At 40.4% G+C, this 23,281-nt stretch overlaps 1 protein-coding gene across 6 annotated transcripts in view; it reads left to right on the plus strand.

Moving 5' to 3' along the window:
• Positions 1 to 21,414, plus strand: part of slc12a7b (solute carrier family 12 member 7b) — a 33,602-nt gene extending 12,188 nt beyond the window's left edge. For 2 of the 6 annotated variants that reach the window (XM_088282337.1, XM_088282339.1), the window contains exons 2-26: positions 5,042 to 5,136; positions 6,061 to 6,192; positions 6,683 to 6,829; positions 10,026 to 10,080; positions 10,152 to 10,282; positions 10,361 to 10,602; positions 10,967 to 11,178; positions 11,392 to 11,559; positions 11,672 to 11,770; positions 12,252 to 12,309; positions 12,808 to 12,982; positions 13,056 to 13,174; positions 13,286 to 13,384; positions 13,767 to 13,886; positions 14,016 to 14,120; positions 14,290 to 14,458; positions 14,549 to 14,744; positions 14,924 to 15,093; positions 15,331 to 15,462; positions 15,635 to 15,742; positions 16,022 to 16,138; positions 17,460 to 17,635; positions 18,482 to 18,496; positions 19,094 to 19,227; positions 19,620 to 21,414. In XM_088282337.1, the coding sequence (XP_088138463.1) occupies positions 5,042 to 5,136; positions 6,061 to 6,192; positions 6,683 to 6,829; positions 10,026 to 10,080; positions 10,152 to 10,282; positions 10,361 to 10,602; positions 10,967 to 11,178; positions 11,392 to 11,559; positions 11,672 to 11,770; positions 12,252 to 12,309; positions 12,808 to 12,982; positions 13,056 to 13,174; positions 13,286 to 13,384; positions 13,767 to 13,886; positions 14,016 to 14,120; positions 14,290 to 14,458; positions 14,549 to 14,744; positions 14,924 to 15,093; positions 15,331 to 15,462; positions 15,635 to 15,742; positions 16,022 to 16,138; positions 17,460 to 17,635; positions 18,482 to 18,496; positions 19,094 to 19,227; positions 19,620 to 19,711 (3,266 nt within the window). In that variant the 3' untranslated portion in view covers positions 19,712 to 21,414. Of the gene's footprint in view, positions 1 to 523; positions 883 to 5,041; positions 5,137 to 6,060; positions 6,193 to 6,682; positions 6,830 to 10,025; positions 10,081 to 10,151; positions 10,283 to 10,360; positions 10,603 to 10,966; positions 11,179 to 11,391; positions 11,560 to 11,671; positions 11,771 to 12,251; positions 12,310 to 12,807; positions 12,983 to 13,055; positions 13,175 to 13,285; positions 13,385 to 13,766; positions 13,887 to 14,015; positions 14,121 to 14,289; positions 14,459 to 14,548; positions 14,745 to 14,923; positions 15,094 to 15,330; positions 15,463 to 15,634; positions 15,743 to 16,021; positions 16,139 to 17,459; positions 17,636 to 18,481; positions 18,497 to 19,093; positions 19,228 to 19,619 lie in introns of those variants that run through there. The other 4 variants (XM_088282343.1, XM_088282338.1, XM_088282341.1 and 1 more) reach the window with 4 other exon arrangements.
• Positions 21,415 to 23,281: the final 1,867 nt, after the last annotated feature.

Here is a 23,281-nt window from a genome sequence, read left to right on the forward strand (position 1 = left end):
GTGTTGACGTTTTCTTTGTCACTTGGAATACCCAGTGAAATGTATATCTTTTTTTTTTTAAGTCCTGCAAGGTAACAGTGCTTACTGTTTCACAAATCGATTGTCCACAGCCACCTCTAAGGTCGCATATTCAATAACACTGCTCTCTCAGGTGACACCAGTGTTCCAAAAGACAAACTTTGACGGATCGCTGCTTCATAAAACTCATATTTATGAAATCAGAATAATTTAACTTTTTTGCATTAAATTTTGTATTTTCTGTTCACTGTTTGATTATGGACGGGCATAATAATCGTCTTGAAATAACTGGAGTGCATTTGATTGATGATTTTTTTTTTTCCCGTCATATCTGGTCAAGGAAATATTCATCTCTCGGTTTAACGCATTTGTCCATCCGTCCCTTCCTGTCCTGACACTCTTGCTTTTCTAAAGCCTTCCGCTTCCCTCACTTTTCTTTGCTCCTCCCACTCAGTTTATGCGTTCACACACACGCACTCAAGTGTTAATGTGAGTAGAAGGGATCAGAAAGCTCAGGGTGATTGAGGGAAAGCATGCGTGTGAGCGCGCGTCAGGGCGCGCGTGCATGCCGGTCTCGGTGGGAGGGTAATGGGCGCTTTGTGAGGCATGGCTGTCGCTGACATCGTCATCACAGGCCACTTTTCACACACACGCACATACCCAGTCACAGAAATAGCTGATCCTCACATTATCCACACAGCACAGGCAGCATTCCTGACTTCTGCACTTCCCAAACAATATCGCCATACTTCGGACGACTGTCACTGGAGTTCCGTAGGGACCACTGTTAGGACCCCTCCTCTCGTGAACCTTTTTAAGCCCTGCTCCTCAAAATGGAGCAAAGGGGAGGCTCTCGTCGGAGGGGTGAGTAGAATAATTTTTCAATTCCGCTGCATTTTTTAAAATGATTATTATTATATTTTTTTTTATGAATGCCATTATATTTTAGCTGAATCACACGAGTGATATGTTTGATCTTCTTGTCATAATTTGTCAAATCATTTATAACTTGTCGGTGCGCATTTAGTTTCATCATTGTTTAAATGATTGCCAATATCAAAATATTTTTGAAGAGTCATGGTAGTTTGTTGAAGCATTAATAATCATTAAATCTTCAGTAATTCTGCTGAAAAAACATGCATGGCTTAAAAAAAGACTGGGCTAAAAAAAACAAAAACGTTATTTGCGTCTTTTCTTCTTCATTTTGAGTTTTGGAATTTCCACTAAAATATTTTCTACCTTGACTGTCTGTTATGCAATAAACTGCACAAAATCTTTAGACTTGTAGTTATAACAGTTTTCAAGAATGTAAAATATATTCCAAAGCACTGCTACGTACTTAAATCCAAATATGGTTGTTGATAGTTTACACAAATCGCCGTGCTTTGCCACGCAAGTCTAAATCCTCCATTAAACTTGATTTCATTGAGAGTGATTTTTGATTCTTGACAACATCTGGGATCTATAATGTCTCCAGTACACTGATTGTAAAGTCACTCGCTTATGTTTGTAGAGTGCGCCATGAGCTAACTCTGGCGGCGTTAGGCAGCTTAGGCATCATCACAGTGCACAGCTTAGCCGATATAAATAGGATGCCTGGTCATTTATTACCACAGTGACCAGAGAAGCTGACCTAACCATTAGCGGATCTTCAATGTTCTCGCTACCTGATGAGGAACCTGTACCAGTCAGTACGCACTGAACTAATGGATTCTGTTCCTCGCCCAAGCTATTCTATGCCACTTTTAAACTGGAATGTCATTGTTAACACAAAACTGAAGAAAAAAAATTAAAGCTATCGGGTACCGGACATCCAATGCTCTTATGTAACAATCTGTCTTACTGTATATAGATTGTCATGGCTCAGGTTTTAAACTGGATAATTCCTTTTTGTTCCTCTCTATTCTAAAATTGAGTCCACACTAGATGAATACTGCCATGAATTTTAGGTCATTTCCCGGTCCCACTTTGAATGATACCACTTCTACATAATAACAATGACATATTTTAGCACAAGAGACTCTCCACAACCTAAGTGCATCATGCACAAGGGTGCAATTATGCACAGAAGCTACATTTGTCCTTCAGCATTTGTTCTTTAATATGCTCGTATGAGAGATTTAATTTGTCCAGATATTACACTCTGCAGTCGTCACTCTCAATCATTAAAAACGGCCTGCTTGTATTCTACTGAAGTAAAGAATAAATCTCATGCAAGACTGCAGCTGTTATTGTTACTACATTAAGCAAAATAATTTGTAAAAGTCCCAACACTGCACAGGTGTTGTGTCAGTCAACACAAGATGGAGTTATTTAAAAGAAAGATAAGTGTAAGCAAGAACATTCAGAAGGCCTGAGTGATTTATTTTCTATCTTTCATCTTCTAGCTAGTGGGCTCACATTTTTCCTGTGTCATGTGACTGTATATCATTATGACAGAGCCACAAGAGGCTGCACCTGGTTTTCAAGCAAAAACTTCTTTCAGATTGTGATGGTCCTTCAAATCTTTTTTGTTCATTCTCTCTGTGCGGCCCAGTACCAATCGTCTCCTATCGCTGTTTTTTCTTTGTATCGTTAAAACCTTTGCGATCATATTTTAAGCTTATGATTAGAAATGCGCAGTCCGCATTGTCCTCTCAAAGCTGCTGTGTAACATCATGGCTATTACTTAAGGATGCCCTATAAGTGTGGGAGGAATCATGGATCCTTAGCTACTGTACATCATGATGTATAAAAAATTGATTCTATTCATGCTTTTTGTTGATGATATAACTCATTATGGCTGGGCATTTTATAAAAATGTCATCACTATTTTGATTTTGGCTTGTCATGATCTTGTGCAGCAAGCATGTGACATCTATGCGACTGTGCAACTCCCTCAACTCGAAGCTGCTTCATGAAACCCCGGTTGGAGTTTGCTCCAAAACGAAACAACAAGAATTATGCACAAGGCATATTCAAATACAACAAGTTATTTGTTTTAAATATATCACAACTGCTAATGCAATCTCATTGACATGCTAAGAGGAAATCAGCATTGACTTTTAGGACTGATATTTCTTCAAATAATGAATATTCACTCACAAATGCGGCGTGAACACAAACAGACAGGTAATATTACAATATTCCAAGGCACATATTCTTCCCAAATTGTGTAACTTTCTTCTTCGACTCTTCTAATCTTCTTTTATGATTCTAACCAATTAATTATCCATGAATTATCCAAGCCGCTTCTCCTGACAAGGATCGCGGGCGTGCTGGAGCCTATCCCAGTCGTCTTTGGGCGGTAGGCGGGGCACACCAATGAATAATCATATTTATTTATCATGACTTCAATATTAATCAAAATAATCCGCCAGCCCTATAACTCATTTACAACATACTATACCAGGGGTGGGAAAACCTTTTGATTGGCGGGCCCCTATGGGTTCTAAAATTTGACCGAAGGGCTGGACCAGGAGCAGATGGATGGAGTGTTTTGGTAACCTCACCGCATTAATTTTAAATGAAAGCGAACAAAAGCAGTACAACAATATATATGTCTTTGAAAAACCACCGTATTTAGACAATAAATTTATAATTTTTTTTCAAGTTCGGCAGGCCGGATTAAAATGTTTCACGGGCTGCAAATGGCCCCCGGGCCGTAGTTTGCCCACGGCTGTTCTAGAAGGATGTAACGACAGTATTCCACGACATGTTTATTTGCTCAGCACTGTTTTTTAATTTCTGCTTCTCGTTTTAATGTTGTATTGAATTAACTCTGCTATGTGGCCTCCACTGACAGCATTTGTTGATGCTGGCCCTTGGGCTTGGATCCTATTACAGTTGCAAGTGCAGCACAAGGTCACTGGAATAGTTATTGACAGGGAGGTGGAACCATGTAGAAAGGTTTTGGTCAGCTAAGGAGAAATAAGACTGAAGCTTTCATTGAATATAAAGTTACCGCATTTTTGTGTCATATGTGGTACTTAAATGAAAAAAATAATAAACATGCTAAGTCATATGAGAGCTACATCATTGATTGTGAAATATTGTATTGTACAATCTAATGTCATTGACCACTGCTGCAAAGAGCTGCCGCGTACAAGGACATAGTGACTTTCCCTGTGATTACAGCAGACTAAGCCATAGTGCAAGCCTCTTATTCACCATGCATCTGCATCAAACAGTGAAAGATACCCATCAAATCCCTGCACTCCACTGCAGACAGACTTCTGGCAGTGGCTCATCTGTTTAAAACGGCACATGGTAGAGAAGTCGCTGATCTAGCTTATCCGAATCGCCTCAAATTGAATCCCTTTGTTTCACCAAGGTTGAAAATTTCAGAAAGATGCATACATTAGATTTATAGCACAAGCATCCCTGATATGACTTGACAAGACTGGAATTTATAGATGAGTATTGTTTGTTTTTTTCTTTCTTTAACAAAAGGGTTTCTGTATGCAAAGTAAATAAATTGCAAAAAAAAAAAAATCCAGCTAAACAACTCGCAGTTTCACAGCTCAACCAATTTCTATGTCAGTGGTTGGCTTATAAATTATAAAATGGGTAATATTTCTAGTGCCTAATTGTTTACGAGAGCTGCTTTATCTGTTCCCATCATCCTCTGCAATCATGTTGTACTTTGTGTTCCATCGTCGTCCACATTACTCATTTTATTTTATTGACTGCTGTTCATCTTAGTGCTGAACAAACTAAGATGAATTTTGAAAAGAAGGCTAACATGTCATGGCTCTGTTGAACGGTGATGCATTTTATTAGTTTTTACATTTAGTATGTATACATTTGTTTTTTTAAGGTAATTATGTCCTTCCATCCGCTATACCACTTAAAAAAAATTACATTCATCCTGTTATCACAATTTTGCCTGTGTAATATTCAAAATTAATTCCTCCTTTGGCTTGGAACAATATTGAAGATAGTGAGGACTTTATTACACCCAAAAAAGCACCAAACTCTCCATGGATTGTGCTTTCACCATTCCTTAAAGTTGAAACGCCCAAACTATTTTGTGTTTCCACAGGTGACGGTGTCCCAAAGGAAAACAGTCCCTTCATCAACAACACTGACAATGACAAGAGCAACAGTTACGATGGCACCAACATGGCACTTTTTGAGGTAAGCACATTTTTTTGGCGGGTGGGGCTGAGGGGTCATAAATAACACTGTTGCTTTTCCTGGTGCAAGCATGTAAAAACATTGCCCAATTAAAATGCTCTCCTAGTTATGCAATGTAAATATGAATGAGTTTATTTACCGTGAAATGCTCTGCCAAGTGCTTTGCTCTGCCATTTGACTAACCTTGCTGTTCGCTGATCACTCGACTTTGTATTGACTTAATTAGAAGGCATAACCTTCACTTCATAAAGCCTACAAAAGCCTGATCAGGTCATGCTGCTGTTAACTAAAAGGTTTCGATGTTTTGTTTTTTTTTCTTTTATTAGGGATTGTATTTTATCAATTTCTATGCGACGTACAGTCTAGGCCTAGCCACTCTTGTATTCGTTTACGTAGTTTCTTTGTTTTTTTTTTTGTCTTTTTTTAAGGGCGATGCCATATAATTTAGGTGTGTCCGATTAAAAAAAAATAATAAAACCAATTCTATTATGGTCTTTTCAAATGACACTTTCGTTTGAAGTTATTATTTAAATTTTAGTCAAAGCATATCACAAATTTTATTTTATAAAATATTTATGATTTATTATCTTTGTTATTGTTGTTTTTTTATATATTTATTATTATTGTAAATAAAGGATAATCCACCCAGATCTGATCCAGCAAAGTTTAGAACCTTGTGACTTTATAAAATCTGACCACTGTTAATTATTTCTAATATGAAGCATAATATGTGCTTAAATGCTAAAATCTTGATTAGGGTTTCGATAGCAAAAAATTGTGGAAAACTGTGGAAGGATTTTTGTTGTTTTTTGTTTTTTTTAATTTCCCATTTATTATATTTGGGGCACACAAGCTTACTGTCCCACTTAAGATATTTTATGAAAATTTTCTGACAATATGAAAATGCTCCTTTGATTATTGCAGGAGGAGATGGACAGCAACCCCATGGTGTCATCACTTCTCAACAAACTTGCAAACTACACAAATCTCACGCAGGGAGCCCAGGAACATGAGGAGGCCGATGACGATGAGGGCACCAAAAAGAAAGCTGTCAAGGTGAATTAAGAAACCCTTCATCCGTTCGATATAAACGTTTGAACCTTAGGGTGGTTGAGGTTGATTATTGTGAATTTTATAGATTCGTGAAATGGAACACAAATCTATGAGCAATAATCTTATCTGTTTCTTGTCTCTGTATTATTGATCTGGGGGTTTGCACATTTGACCTGTGACCTTTAGGTCATAAGACAGAGGGGCATAGTCTATAAGCAGTCTGTCTTGTGTTTATTACTGAGTCATATATATATATATATATATATATATATATATATATATATATATATATATATATATATATATATATTTCTCTCTCTCTCTCTCTATATATATATATACATATATATATATATATATTTATATACATATATATATATATATATATATTAAGATACACTGAGCTTTTTCTAATGGTAATTTTAGTATTCTCTTCTAACACACGGTTTCGACATTGCATTTATTTGCCTGACTTTACTCTCCCTCTCCTTAGAGCCCTCAAATGGGAACGTTCATGGGCGTCTATCTCCCCTGCCTCCAAAACATTCTGGGAGTCATCCTCTTTCTTCGCCTTACCTGGATCGTCGGCACGGCCGGCATCTTGGAATCCCTGGCTATTGTTGGCTTGTGCTGCTCATGTGTGAGTATTCAACCGAAAACACGTTCAGCATTTGTGATTCAAGCTGCAGCATTGGTGCGTGAGAGTTGGAAGAGAAGGCCAAAAATTCCTCTTTTCTGATCTACTTTTCTCTTATGAGGAGCTGAAGGCAAATGAGGTGTTTGTTCCATGAATGGATCAATACTTTTCCTGTTTATTTATTTATTTATTTTTTTTTTATCATTATTTTTTTTTACACATTTTGACATTGCGAGACTGAGACAATGCCATCCAGTTTCTCAACATTACCTCTTTATTGCAAGTCTTCGCACAGGATGCTTCTCAGAGTATGTTAGTGCCAGTGATCTTAGCGTGTTATGCCGACTACACAAATGTAGCCCGATTTTGTGCCAGCAGACATGTCGCAGACAAACGTAGTGTCTCATTGGTGACTTGTCTTGACATATATTGGTCGTTTGGCGTCTGGGACGGAAGTCTGGCATGTAGGAGATTTTGTAGGTCTTGTTGCATTGTGTGACTCATCATCGTTCGATTGCTTCTTCAGCATTGGCCAATCGAAAGAGAGTGCTCTCCCCATATTGACGACATTATGACGCCAGCTTGGACATGGCGCACACATAAACAATTGAAATGGCGAAAAAAGGTTGTGGGCAGTAAGGAGGAAATATTGGGAAGGATATGTAGCATTTGATAACTGCAAAGCCAGTCGCTGATTTGCAAATGTGGTGTCATTATACAAATTTAAATTCTTTTTGGAGAATAGACAGTCCATATTACCTTCTCCACACCACCCATGAACGCCTCCATCGTGTCTTTTTCCTTTTCCCAGCAGAGAGCACACGTCCGCATAATACCTCCATCGACTTTGACAACAGCTTGTCCCGCCTCCCCGCCAGAACTGCACCGATGCATGCGACGATTGGGCGGTGTTGGGTCGGTGATGGACTTGTATTGTGACATCTCGCCCTGTCCAAGACACAAAACTATTTTACCTTATTGTCTGCCAGTGCGACTGTCGTGAATGACAAAAAAATCGTGTAGTTTGAGAAGGCCATTCGTGTCATCAATACACTGCAAAAGAGACACAGAGACTGCATAAAGTGAACTTCGCTGTAGTTTTCACACTCCTTGTGAAGCTTGTCATTAAAATCCTTGTTAAACAAGAGCAAATTGTGACTTAAAATAATCCATCCATCCATCCATCTTCTGTATCACTTCTCCTCACTCGGGTCGCGGGGGGTGCTGGAGCCTATCCCAGCTATCTTCGGGCAGTAGGCGGGGGACACCCTGATCTGGTTGCCAGCCAATTGCAGGGCACACAGAGACGAACAACCATCCGCGCTCACACTCATACCTAGGGGAAATTTAGAGTGTTCAATCGGCCTACAATGCATGTTTTTGGAATGTGGGAGGAAACCGGAGTACCCACACAGGCACGGGGAGAACATGCAAACTCCACACAGGATGGCCGGAGCCGGGATCGAACCCACGCCCGATGCTGTCTCTCATTGTGAGGCCATCGTGCTAACCAGTCGACTCCCGTGCCGCAGATCATATAGGATCAGATAAGATCATATATTTAGGTTATTCAATTTAGGTCAATTCCAGAGCTGGGCACTTGACCCTTTTTTGCTGCTCAGTCTCCCATCCTTTGGCCGTGATCTCGGTACCATTCCAACCTCGACCCTCCGGCTTTATTCATAAAAATTGTTGGCCCCCGTTCGCGGCTTTGACACTACGTTCAAAATAAGAAAATATTTAGGTCAACGTCACCTTTTCAATACCTGTGCTTATTGTACAGAAATATTTTACAGGCGGCAAACAAAACTCGTAATATGGCCTCGCGCTTAACATTTGTGTCTTATCAAGAGATTGAGAGCAGTCACATGCCGGATTATATAAATTCATGTGTGTGTGTTTCTGTCTGTCCGTGTGCCGTAATGAAGGACCAACCTTTCCACTCCGCGCGCTTAATCCCTAACCATCTGTAAAGTGTCAGAAATGCTGCGATGTGCACTCTCGCACACTTGCTGATATTTCCCAATCCCGCGATAGACAATGGATTACCTCAGATTAATCAGGGAAAGTACATGCAGAAACCTTGGGTACAATCTCAGCGGAATGCTTTTTTGCTTCCTTCCTGAAGGAATGCTTCCTGACACATCATATCATGTAATGTATTGATTTTGCAAAAGAGTCATTCACAGAAGACGCAATAGGCTGTTGTTATTAGATTTAAAATGTCGGATGTGACACTCAACTCCTGCTGCAAGATGGCATGCACTTGAAAGTTGTTATTACATAATAATAAAAAGGCTGATCTTAGTCAAATCGTTTCCTGTTCATTTTCATTACTCTGACCACACACTCTGTCGTGTTTACATGGCCCAAGTGCTCGTAGGTCATCCTTTGTGCGGTGTTAACCTTCAGAGAGGGGAAAAAAGAGCTAAGGAACAATTTACCGTATTTAGAGACACTGTTGCTTGAACTCATTTATGACACATATGAAAGCAAATTAAATATACTAACGTCTTCCTACTTTGTGGTGTCTTAAGTCAGGTATTCCTGGAGGAGTGCGAATCAAGTTTATAGCTGCTTTGGATTTAAGAGGAAGTGAACGGTAAAATTAACAGCTAATTGGCTTTACTCCAGTATGTCTGCCGTTTTAAACCGGATGGTCGACGAAGAGCCGGAGGTTTATCTTGGGCATGGATAGTCACGGCTTTTCCCCTGTTGGCCCTGCTCTGGTGCTCCCTGCTCTCCCTCTCTCTTTCTCCACTTTTGTTTTACGTTATCTCACCTTCACGTACGTGTTAACCTCCGTCTTGTTCTTTTATGATTTAAGTGCATTTAACCTCTATTTGTCTGTTATCTTGCGCACTGTCCTTCTTACCGTGAAGCTGTCAGGCGACTGATGAAAAATTTCTGCCGCACAATGACTGATTTCACGGAAAGCTTGTATCCATTACCAATCCAAGAGATTTAGAGCATAAGCCTTTAAGATGTATTTTAACGGACTAAATGATGGCTTAACCCACCCAAAGACCATGTATTATATAATTATGCCGGCATGGAAATGATATTGGCATTATCAAAGTGACAGTGAAATCTTGTAGTGAAAGTTTTGACCTGTGTTGCAAATGCCACAATTCATTAAAAGCCAGACATAAAATAAGACAAAATGTGAGAAAGTTTTCTTCCTGTGTTCTCCTTTCAGACCATGCTGACCGCCATATCCATGAGTGCAATTGCTACAAACGGCGTTGTGCCAGGTATCATACTTATTCATTCATTAATGAGCGATAGTGTCAAATATTTTCCAACTTGAACTTTTTTTCCACAGCGGGAGGTTCCTACTATATGATTTCCAGATCACTTGGCCCTGAGTTTGGTGGGGCTGTAGGTCTCTGTTTCTACCTGGGTACGACTTTTGCGGGCTCCATGTACATCCTTGGTACTATTGAGATTCTATTGGTGAGGAATTACGCCACTCATCCAGACCAATTTTTGACCTAAATGCTGATTTGCAATATGTCTCCACTTCCCATTCAGACCTACATTGTGCCTAAGGCGGCCATCTTTGTGGCAGAAAAGAAGGAGGACGAAGGCGATGCTCTCCTGAATAACATGCGCGTCTACGGCACGTGCTGCCTTACACTGATGTCCGTGGTTGTCTTTGTGGGAGTCAAATATGTCAACAAACTCGCCCTCGTCTTCCTGGCCTGTGTCATTCTCTCGATCCTTGCCATCTACGCCGGAGTCATCAAGACCATCTTCGAGCCACCCGACTTCCCGTGAGTCAAGCATACGTCAGTGCATATGCATTCGTAGATTTCTAGGTCATATTACCATATTTTCCCGAGCATAAGTCGCAGCATTAAAAGTGAGCCCAAGCATCCGCAATCCATTCAGCAATTGTAGCGTAACTCTCCCGCCGCTGTCTCCCAGTCTTGGCAAAGTTGTGTTCGCCATCGCTCGCACGCCACTCACAACTTGAATGCCCTCTTTATACCGAACGGTTAATTTGCTGCACTATACAATATTGGTGCACACATAAGGTGCGCCTTATGGCCTTGAAAATACGCTCTGTAAAAGTAGATCAAATTAGTTAACACACGAGGAATGTGACTCCTGCTCTCGCTTCTTCTTATGTCACAGCGTTTGCATGTTGGGAAACCGTACACTGCAGAACCACAACTTTGACAAGTGTCTCAAGATGGACATAATCGATAATGTGACTGCAACCACGCAGCTGTGGAAGCTGTTCTGTAACGAACCCGAGCTCAATGCTACCTGCAACGAATATTTCCTCAACAACAACGTGACCCAGATTCAAGGCATCCCCGGACTTACTAGTGGCGTTATATCAGGTGTGCACACAGCATGAGCTTGGTTGGTTTGATTGTTTTGTGAATGTTTGTCGAAGATTCAATGTCATGTTACATCCTAAAAATCATATAGCTTCTCACTTACAGAGTCCTGATTGGTTGATCTGAACAAGTTGCACGGAGATTAATTCAATTTACAAAAGGAACACGAGAGAGGCTTTAGTTTCTGAATTTCTGTTTCTCCGACCGTTTCAGAAAACATGTGGTCGGTATACGGCCCGTTGGGTATGTTGGTTGAAAACAAGAAGTTGTCATCTGAGGGAGGAAGTGATCCCACGCAGGACATCTACCTTCCCTATGTCGTCAATGATATTGCCTCCTTCTTTACTCTGCTTGTCGGAATCTACTTCCCTTCTGTCACTGGTGAGAGTGCTCCAAACCAAACACACACATATCACTGCTTGCACTGTGGCGGTTGATTTTTAAGACGTTTTTGGCGTTTTTGATTTAAATTTTTTTTTTTGTGACCTTTCAGGTATCATGGCTGGTTCTAATCGATCAGGTGATTTGCGGGATGCCCAACGATCCATCCCAGTTGGAACCATCCTGGCCATCTTTACCACCTCTGTCATATGTATCCTTTTATTTATTTATTTACTCTGGAATTAGCAAGACTAAAGATCCGTTATACTGTTTAAAAATGAACAGAGAGTCATTCAGTCCAATGACCACACTTGTATCTTTTTTAAACATTTGTGAAAAAAGGGAGTCGACTTGGCTGTTATTGCCTTTCCCACCTCTACTGTATGTTCTATATTCAAATGTAATTTGTATTTTTTGGAAACTTGGCCATAAAGTGACATGTGAGAGTCGGTGTGCACTAAGAAACTCAGCCACACCGCACAGCGTGACACAGTAACTGCATGGAACGCATTACATCACCAAGTTTAATGTGAGGAAATACCACTGGACTCTGGAACAGTTGCGTGTTTTGTGGTGGGACAAATCAAGCTTGAATGAGCAAAAATAAAATCATTATGGAGAGCCTTCCAGGAAGTGTAGAAGATGGCTTCAGACTGTAAAGACAACATATTCTCCTGAACAGTTTGCCTCAGATTTCACTTGTGTCGTGCTATTTGGTGCCTGCATTGAGGGTGTTTTACTTCGAGACAAGTAAGACTTGAACACGCGTTGCAATATTCTGCACACATTTCAAAATCTGCTGATTAGAGCCATTTATTGGACCGACACGATCACATTTAGTTTAGTTTAGTCCATTTTGTTTATAAGAGTTCAATTCAAGTACCTTCTCGTATTTTTTTCTTTTCAAAAGAGTTACAAGGGTGCTTGAAATGAATGTATACTCGGTGTTAAAATATTTAATCAGTCCCTTTCTACAGCTGGAGCCAATCCTAGCTTACTTTGGGCAGGAGGCCCAGAACTGAACTTGTTGACCGTGAGGCAGACGTGCTAATGTGTTAGAACATACGGCGCCTCTTATCAGTTCAAAATGAGGTCATGAGACAAAACTCAATACAATGCATACAGTATTTACAAAGTGTATTAGAGAGAACATTCTGCGAAAATTCAAATTGTCAGCTATTTGGAATTCTGCCAACATGCCATTCCTAGACATTAATGCAGCTTTTTTTTTTTTTTTTTTTTTTGTAGGTTTGGCGACTCCGTCAAAGGCAACCTTGTTATCGGCACGCTGTCATGGCCGTCACCTTGGGTCATTGTGATTGGCTCCTTTTTCTCTTGCTGTGGCGCCGGATTGCAGAGTTTGACCGGTGCCCCACGTCTGCTGCAAGCCATCGCACGTGACGGCATAGTACCTTTCTTACAGGTAAGACTCCGACCTTGTGTGCAGTCAAGGCCGACAATCTCTCCGCCTTTACACATCTTCATGCTCCATTTAGGTATTCGGTCATGGGAAGGCCAACGGAGAACCAACTTGGGCTCTCCTACTGACCGTTGGGATCTGTGAGATTGGAATACTCATCGCCTCTTTGGATGCCGTGGCGCCGATCCTCTCCATGTGGGTGCCTCTCTGCCAAGTTTTCAATTCCCTCTTCTTGAGCTTTGATGCATTAGGTCATAGAATGGCAATCAAGATGATATATATGAATAACCAATTATATTCTGACAGGTTCTTCCTAATGTGCTACCTGTTTGTCAACCTGGCCTGTGCCGTTCAGACTTTACTACGAACACCAAACTGGAGACCTCGCTTCAAATATTACCACTGGTCAGTGAGCTGTGAGGCATCTAGAGCCTGCCATATGGGACCGTTATCGAGTTATTATTAAGTTCATTCAGAATGGTTTAGAGTCCAACTCCTTATGATGTGTTGGCGACGGCCTCTTGCAATTTTCACTCTCCCTCAGTTGCAAACTCATCCCCATTAAGAATAATTCCGTAAAGCCTGCAGAAAATTCCACTCAATAGCCCTTGTGTGCTGAGCATTTCATCAATCGACTCCAGTTTTAAGCCTTTCAGCTGTCCATTCCGAAATGGGTTTATTTTTTTTTCTCCCCTAATGAGGCAAAGGCATGACACCGTTCTATAAATAGATGGATTTTGTGATAAGTGGATGAGTGTTGTTAATTGTTTTTTTTTCTCTTCCGCAGGGCTCTGTCCTTTCTGGGAATGAGCTTGTGCCTGGCTCTCATGTTCATTTCGTCCTGGTATTATGCCATCGTTGCCATGGTCATCGCTGGCTGCATCTACAAATACATTGAATACAGAGGGTGAGAAGGACTTGTAATTTAAAACAATTTTAATGCGTACTGAAATTCTGTATGTGTCCTGAAAAAAAAATGTGACGCAGATGTGAGGTTAAACACGAGTTGTATTCTGTTATTTGTGTGCTTTACCAGAGCGGAGAAGGAATGGGGAGACGGCATCCGCGGCCTTTCACTAAATGCGGCTCGTTTTGCTCTCATTCGTCTGGAGGAGGCGCCCCCTCACACCAAGAACTGGAGGTACGGCATATTCTGAGTTATGTAACACTGTGGCATCCGATTCTGTGCTCGACCGGGGTCAACAAAATCAAGAGAAGAATAGACCAGGAATGAGTTTGACTAATCTGATTCTTCAATATCTAATTTAACAGGCTAATTTGACTAACTTCCTTTTTTTTTTTAAATCCAGGCCTCAATGTTTGGTGCTGTTGAACCTGGACTCAGATCAAGCTGTCAAGCATCCACGCTTGCTGTCGTTCACCTCTCAGCTGAAGGCGGGGAAAGGCCTAACCATCGTGGGGAATGTATTGGAGGGAACTTTCCTCACCAAAGAGGCTGAAGCAAAGAAGGCAGAGCAGGTAGAACACAATACAACAGCTAAAGAAGATAATGCATATAAATAGCGTATACATATCTTTTCATGTGTTTTTAACTGCAATTCGCTCCAGAATATAAAGTCTTCCATGACAGCCGAGCGGACCAAGGGTTTCTGCCATGTTGTCGTTTCTTCCAACCTCCGAGATGGGGTCTCGCATCTAATCCAATCAGCCGGGCTGGGAGGCATGAAGCATAACACAGTCCTAATGGCCTGGCCGGGAACCTGGAAGCAGTCCAATGACCCGCAGTCATGGAAGAATTTCATAGGTACAGAGCAGATGTTGACGTTTTCATGTAAAGTTTTCTAAATGGAGTATTGTATCTCATCCGGGTTAGACTGTCGCTCACCTGCTACTCCAAATTAGCAATGCAGAACAAAATGAATTGAATATGCCAAATAGTGGAATACTGCTTCTTAATCAAGGTTTCATCTCGTATCTGTGCAGAGACGGTGCGGGAGACCACGTCTGCTCACCAGGCCTTGCTTGTAGCTAAGAACGTGGACAGCTTCCCTACCAACCAAGACCGCCTCGGTGAGGGAACCATTGATGTGTGGTGGGTGGTTCACGACGGAGGCCTGTTGATGCTGCTGCCTTTCCTGCTAAGACAGCACAAGGTGGGTTAGAACATGACATGGACTGTGGTAAAATAGTTGATCTCTACAGTGCCTGCCGACCCACCAAGTGTCAAATTGCACAACCGAGTTGATTATATGTATCGGTGTCATTGTGTCAATGTACTTGTGTTCTACTCGTCCAGCTCCTCTTTTGCGTTGTAGGCTCTGAAAGTAGAGTTAAGATAGAATATGCAAGAAAAAAAGCGAATTTATTAGACTTCAACTATTCCGCTTCAGGTGTGGAGAAAGTGCAAAATGCGCATTTTCACTGTGGCCCAGATGGATGACAACAGCATACAAATGAAAAAAGATCTCCAAACGTTCCTTTATCACCTGCGGCTGAACGCGGAGGTCGAAGTGGTGGAAATGGTAAGACTTGTTTGAATGATTTCCATTAACTATGACGGAGTGGCTCCTCAAAAGTGGTTTCGTAAAACATGACGCAAGGTTGTCAGCCGTTGAACTGAAACGGAGGAAATGTGATTTCAGCTGAAATGCCGTCTTTGATACTAGTGGTGATGTTTTACTTTTTTGTGTGCAGCATGATAATGATATCTCAGCCTTCACCTATGAGAAGACTCTCGTGATGGAGCAGAGGTCTCAGATGCTGAAACAGATGCAGCTATCCAAGACTGAGAGGGAGCGAGAGGTACCGCCGAATGTCGAATGTCGCGTTTTTTTTTTTTTTTTTTTCATTTAAAGTTTTCAAACTGAGTGAGTAGTGCTTTTTGATTTTTTTTTTTTTTGTTCCCTGATGATAACACATCACCTCCTAATATTGTACAGATGATCCCTACAGTCAGTTAAAAACAATCAAACCAAGATCTCAATTTTATACCCATCAGCGCAATCCGTGGCACTCATTGACAGTTGGTCCCATTTCCTTTTTATCTGCAATCACCTTTCGGGGCTATGCCGCACTACTCAGATTCAGAGTATCACTGATGAATCACGTAACTCAATCCGGAGGAAGAACCAAGGTGCTGCCGAGGGCGCAAGCCTCAGCCGGCAGTCCTCTCCGACGGAGGACACGCAGGAGGACGAGGTAGTCGATTTTTGTCAACCCCGCCGTCCCTCACGTTTCGTGGCCCGGCTTCACAAAGTGTAATCTTTGGCTTCAATACAGCTCTGACTTGTCATCAAATTGTTATGCCAGAATATTTGGCTTTTTTTTTTCATTAAAAAATTTAGTTTCAATGAATTGAATGAATGAATATCGGAAGGACTGTAAGTGTGATAGATTCTTGTGCAATTGGACCGCCAATCAAACAAGCAGACCAAGAGATCAGTAAAGGTGGAATCACATTCAATTTTAGGGAGTTGGTCGTTTTTGGTGTCGCTTAATATTATTATTATCTTTATTTTGCTGGTTTATTTCTGTTGGTTGTCTGACAAATTGTCGACAAATTGTCACAATTTTTGTTTAGTCACGTCACATTTAGTTTGTGGTTAAGAATGCCAGTGTGAACAATTAATTAACCAACTGCCAAATATATGAACACAGCCTATTTGTTTGTAATGCCACAACACTACTTTGTGTCAAAATCTATGAAATAAATAACGGCACAGCTTAAAAGTGAATTGCTATAACGAAGTTCGATCCGGTAGCTCAGTTCTTAGGATATTCAAATTTTAATACAAGAGCTTTGTGGTGCTTTGTGAATACCAACCTACCCCCCCCCCCCCAAAAAAAAAAAATGCCGCCCAAGCCCGTATTCTATCCACCTTGCATTCAAATCTTCCCCAAAACACCCTTGACGAAAGAATGGACAGTATTGTTACCAAAACTGATCGCAACGTTTCTTTTTTTTTTTCAAATGGAGCTTACGCCATCTGAGGTTATGAGATGCTCCTTTCGAAATGCAAATATGAACTAATTGCTTGGTTGAACCGCCACTTGACTTGACAATACCGTCCATTTTATTGTACATAGTCACTGCCCCATTTTACCCCGACAACAACACATGATGATGCAATCAGGACAATGTCGTCATGAACAACACTTCCTCATAATTTTTTTGGGAAGGAAATGATTTGGAGATATATGAATGTGTCCCATTGTCTTGTGTTGTTTCTTTCATGTTGTATGGTGGTGTGTGTCATGTGTTTTCACATGTCCTCCTCCTCTCTTTTGTATTCCTTCAATATGTTTTACTATTTTGTGTTTGTTCCTATGGTAAGCATCTGTCTCCAAATTGCCGACAATCATCCAATCTTGGCAACGTTCTCTCAACTTTTCATCATTCTTGGACATTCATTTTCTTTCTCTTGTGCTACATATTGCACGTATCCTCTATTCTTTACCGCTGGACTTCCTTTCTGCCAACCCTCTGCGTGTGTCTTGAAGCCATGTTTGTGTCCGCCAGGCCCAACTGATCCATGACAGAAACACGGCCTCCCACGCCTCCATGAACGACAAGTCCGATGCCGTCCCTGATCGGGTGCACATGACCTGGACGAAGGACAAGCTTTTCACAGAGCGTAACCGCAACCGCGAGTGCAACTCCAACGTGGCCATGCGAGATCTCTTCAACATGAAGCCGTAAGTTGCCTTTGACAGCTGATTAGCCTTAAAATAGGTTTAATGGAATGTTTGCTTCCATGTTAGACACATTGTGCAATGTCCACAGAAAGTTGCCTTAAAAAACAAGTGCAGGCAGGGAGTGTAGGCGTCATTGGTCACATGCACACCTAGCGGTATAACAAATGATGTGAACAAAATGAATGTGATGTGATTAATAACACAACAAATTACAATCACACCTCATATATGTTAAGCATCCAAACCTTTCAAATGGGATTTTTTTCGTGTTGAATTTTATTTTTGCTGCCACTTGCAGAATCTGTAACTATGACTAAATATTGCAATATTTAGTTCAAATTACATAATCGATTTTGATTCAAATCTAATAGAACCGTATAAGACAACTAATATAAGATGATATTTAAAAAAAAAATAATAAATAAAAAAAAAACAAATATATATATATATATATATATATGACTGACATTGCTGCTGCCAAAGCAGCTTGAGCGGTCACGATGAGAGTAAAAAGAAGAATGATGACAAGTTTGCATGGCATGAGCATTCAAACTGCACTGGTGAGCGTGCACGCATGTGTTCTTTTACGGCCGTTTCACTCCCAGTGCACGACTCGCCCCCTCAGCCCACTAATGTGGACTAACTCCTCGTCTATCATGATTAAATCTTCACACAAAAAGAGAGACGCCTCTTCATTTGCTCGGCTCGCTGGGTCTCAGACGGGTCACCTTCGTGCATCAAGGCGAGCCATGAAGGGACAGTTAGAAGCTTGCGCGGCTCGGTGTGGCGCTGATATTAGACGCATCTAAAGGCTGTCTCTGTTCTGTCCCATTTTTCTCCTTCTAGAGAGTGGGGGAGCTTGTAAGTTGCATTCTATTGGCTGTAGACTGCATGTGTGTGTGCCACTTAAATCAGTGCGCTTCAGTGCATGTGCATGTTTGTATTGTGTGCATGTGCATGAGCATACTTTGATTAACTTGCGTATTATGACTGTGTGCAAAATTGTGCTTTCCATCTCCAGGTCAGCGGAATAAATGTTCTACTCAAGATGAAATTTTGTGATTTATATGGAAAGCAAAATTTTGTTAACATTATTTCATGTCATTTGGTTTACAAGTGTGTGTTTGCATTATTCGGCTTAGGACATCAATTTTCAAACACTTTTGTTTGTGTGGTTGTTTTTTTTTTGAGACCACCCTTCAGTGACGCAGTTGAGGCCAAAGGTTTTTAAGAAATTCCAACATTTCTAATAACTCATGACAACACAACAGAAGCGACAAAATTTAGTGAAACTAGAAATTGGACTTGCAGCTAAAACGAATGGCCACAACTGTATTTGGAGGCGATTCACCTTTTTGTCTCACGCGTCCAACCTTTTGTGCGTCCTCTTTGATTCTGTATTTTACAAAAGTATGTACTGTATAAATGAAATGTACTGATTTATTCTTGTAAAACCAGAAACCAGAGCAACGTCCGCCGCATGCACACGGCCATCAAACTGAACGAGGTGGTGGTCAACAAGTCGCAGGGAGCCCACCTGGTTCTACTCAACATGCCCGGACCACCCAAGAACCGAGGAGGAGACGAGAACTGTATCCTTTATTTCTACATTTTTGTCTGCCTAAAAATTTTAGCAGAGCTGTGCTAGGCTCGGCTCTGTTACTTTCTGAAAAAACTCACCTACTTGCTGTTTTGTGCTAAGTCCAAAACCATGTTGAATGTTGAAAAGTTACTCTGGCACCATCTGGTGGCAGTCATAGACACTTACAAACCTCTTCGGGTGGATATCAATTACTCGCACTTAATTGAGGTCTACCCAAGAGGTTTCTAATTGCCTTTGGATCCCACCAGATGGCGCCAAAGCGACATTTGGTATTACCATCCTTTTTGATGACCAGATCCTGTTCAAATGTAAAAAAATTGGAACATTCCATAGAAATGTTCTGTCACCATTATTTTAACTCCTTCACTTTCTTCCTCTCAGACATGGAATTCCTCGAGGTTTTGCTTGAGGGTCTGAACAGAGTCCTGCTCGTCCGAGGCGGTGGGCGGGAAGTTATTACCATCTACTCTTAGTGGGGGCGGAGCGAAAGCAAAAAAAAAAACTCCCACCCCATTCTGCATATCACGGGCCATCGCCTTGCCGATCAATCACCAGGCATTTATTTTGAAGGGGGAGGGCGCTTAATCTTATTAAGATGGGATGGCGGAATCACTACTGTTGGTGGTTAGTGAGCAGCTGCTTGGGAAAGAAGGAGAGGTTTTGCGGGCTCGCGAGCGCAGTGCGCCTAAGCGAGGGCGGCGCCACAAGAAAACTAGAGCATAGACACTTTATATTTTTCACTCAACTCGTGACGAGGTTATTTTGTTCGTTCACCTTTCCCTCGTTGTTATGTTGTCCACATTCTCTGTTGACTGTGATGTTGAGCCTCGTAGTCTCTTTTATTTGGCACACGAGAATTTTGTGTCCTCGGTGAAGTGAAGCATCATGGGTCGTCGTTGTGCTGCTGCTCTGTGATTGGTCAACTCACCCCCCTGCTGGCTTTTGTAAGCTGTTTATTTCACATGCATACATCTTAGAATGGCCCCCAAAAAATTATTTACGTTTTGCTTTTATCCTCTATTTCTTTATTGGATGACAGCATCATTGGCAAAGCACAAACGATAACACTGACAGACTTTTGCACTAACCATAACCTTACATGTTTGCATTGTCGCTAGGTCACGTCAAAACCACTGCTTTTCTGCTCATGTTACATATAAATATATTTTTTAAGTCATATTTTAAGAGATGAAAATGATTTAAGCGTTGAGCACCAAACTGAATTAGCTGTTTAGATGAATAGATGAGATGAAAAAGTGCCAAAATTAATTCAAAAGAAACTGTGGAAGTCTTAATGTTGCCGCCCCATCCCAAAATATGATTAACAATCATGAATAGGAACAGTTTCTTTAATAACTGATACAACTAGCAAAACAAAAGAAATGTCCTCATGTCATTTGTTCCTCCGCAGTTTCTTTTAATTAGCAGTATTTTTTAAGTGATAAAATGTTTATTTCCTTCCAGTTCTTTACTGGAAAATATTCAACTTGTAAGTCCAGTGGTCATTATCACATCTTTTTGTGTTTTGTTGTGTTTTGTTCAGTCGTCGTATGGTCTCGCCGTAGTTTTTTTCTTACGTGAACTGAACTTCTGATAATTTGCATGTCTGTTGATTTTTATCAAAAGATGCAGTAAGAGGAAGTATGTGTCAATGAAAACAGCTCCATTTTACAGTAAAGCTTTTATTTTATTTTTAAACTCACCAGAAATGCAACCTTCTCAATACAGTGACACAAACATGGTACATGGTAATGGTTTGAAATGCTGCATGACACTGTTACAGTCTTTCTTTGTCATTTTTAGCCTCACAAAGAAGTTGCGGTAAGAACATTGTCTAGTTTTGAGAAATGAAAACCAAAAGTCATGTCATCAAAGAATATTTGTTTTTAATTCTGTTACTGAGCTCAGTGGCACTAAAATGTAATCATATCACCTTGAACAAAAGAGTTTAACGGGGTGGTGGAGGTGTGTTTCACAATTCAGTGGGAACTTGGAGGTGACTGGAGAATGTTATCTACCTCAAAGGTGTCACGGAGGTTTGAAGACACAATAAAAAAAAATTGTGGAAACATTGCAGTTTCACTAAGGAGAGAAAAAAGGAAGGAAAGAAAAGCCTCGGCTATGTGAGGCAAGCGGAAGAATCGTGTGTGTGTGCGCGTGTGCGCGTGTGCGCGTGTGTGTGTGTGTGTGTTCTGAGAGGTGAAGAAGCTGTTTGTGTTTCTGCTGCCGTCCTGCACGACGGCTAGAGGCCCTCACTGGCCGGAACAGGAAGTCACTTTGTGGGAGCACACGTAGAGATGCTAGCCCTGTAAATTATATTTGTGCCTCTCTGAGTAACTATTAAAAGTGCTGAAATAAAACTGAAGTTGTCTGTGGTCTTATTCTCCTCATTACGCTGCAAAGTTGTTACAGTTCATGAAAAAACTACCATTGAAAAACACATTTTTATTTCTCATTCATTTTATTTATTTATTTTGGTACAACTGTACATCCGTATAGAATAAGCACAGTAGTAAAAAGATTTTGAGAATGGAACCATTACTTTATGACACCAACCTTAGTCTTTGTATTGTTAAAAAAAATTGAAATTAAACGTTTTTGAAAAAATTACAAACAAAATTTAAAAACAAAAGCCAAAACACTATTGTCCTGGTAAAATGAAAAACAAATTTCAATACTACTTGTGTGAAGTCTAAAGGTGTGCTAGTATGGAGTGTAACCAACATGAAAAACAAGGCGTGGGTGGAAAAAGTGTGAATCTAATTAAAGATAAATGCAATGAAAAATTTTGTACATGAGTCCTTCCTGGCTGGTTTCAGTGACTTCATTTGTCCACCAGAGAGCAGCATTGAGCTCGAATAAAATCTCAGGCAATATTCTATTAGTGCAATAGGAACATTGGCAGCAGCATTTGTGACTGCAAAGCTGTTTCTGTATTTATTCATAATCCTCATATGCAGTTTAAGGTCCATGTACTAGTACTCTCATTCCCTAGTATGAAAATTAAGCGCGCATGTAGAATAACTTGAGCGCCAATCAGAACTATGTGTTACCCTTGATGTTTTTTTCCCCTTCTTGAGACACTTTTGTCCAAAAGTATGCTACCAAACCTTACGAGCAGACTACTGTCCTGCTCTAGTATCGCAAATAGGCCCAACTAATAGTCAGGTGTCAAACACTAGTAATTGCTGGACCCTACCAAAATGCCCACGAGTAGTTTTGCCAGGTAGCTCCTACTGTGACATTTGTGTGCCCTTTACATTGTTGAGCAAATCGATAGGACCTATGCCTAACAGTCTAAATTGTGTAAAAACGGTCAAATTGAAAAGCACACAGACGCTTAATGATTCACTGATCTTTTGATCTTTTTTCACTAATGAATCCCAAGTGAGAAACAATGGGCAACTCTTCTACTAAAGTAGCGTAAAAGTACTAAATCTGAAACATACAACAATATATATACATATATATATATATATATATATAAAGATAGATAGATAGATAGATAGATAGATGTCAAATTTGTAATTCCTTACTAGTATTTTATGCTTTTAAAATGGTTTCATTTTAGACGGAAACTAAGGGGTTAAAAGACAAGCGACAGGCATAAGGTGTCAAGTATGCACAGACAGGAAAACACCAAGGAGGTATCAAAAAGTAAAATACAAGATAGTTCTACCCCGATAAAGCTGACTAATATCACGTGACGTTCGATAGATTAAATTACATTTTAGAGATGGTCAAACATGAGCATTTTAGTCATCATGTTGCGGTGTTTGGCGCTATCTTGTTGTAGATACTCATGCAAACACGGGAAAACTACATTAAAACAATAATGATGAGAAAATGATTTAGAATTAAGAAAAGTAAACATTTCAGCTTACTGAATTAATTTAGAACTTGTTGTAATAATAATTTTCTCCATTGTTAGGTAACTAGCCAAGAATAAATTACTAAAAACTTTTAAAAAATATATAATAATACATTTTGGAAACGACTGAAGCGTCTTTATTCTGAAGGATCAGCAATATCAACTTCCGGTC

Source organism: Idiotropiscis lumnitzeri, chromosome 19 (assembly GCF_059441095.1).
Source record: "Idiotropiscis lumnitzeri isolate Australia: NSW breed Sydney's pygmy pipehorse chromosome 19, RoL_Ilum_1.0, whole genome shotgun sequence".
Taxonomy (NCBI): domain Eukaryota; kingdom Metazoa; phylum Chordata; class Actinopteri; order Syngnathiformes; family Syngnathidae; genus Idiotropiscis; species Idiotropiscis lumnitzeri.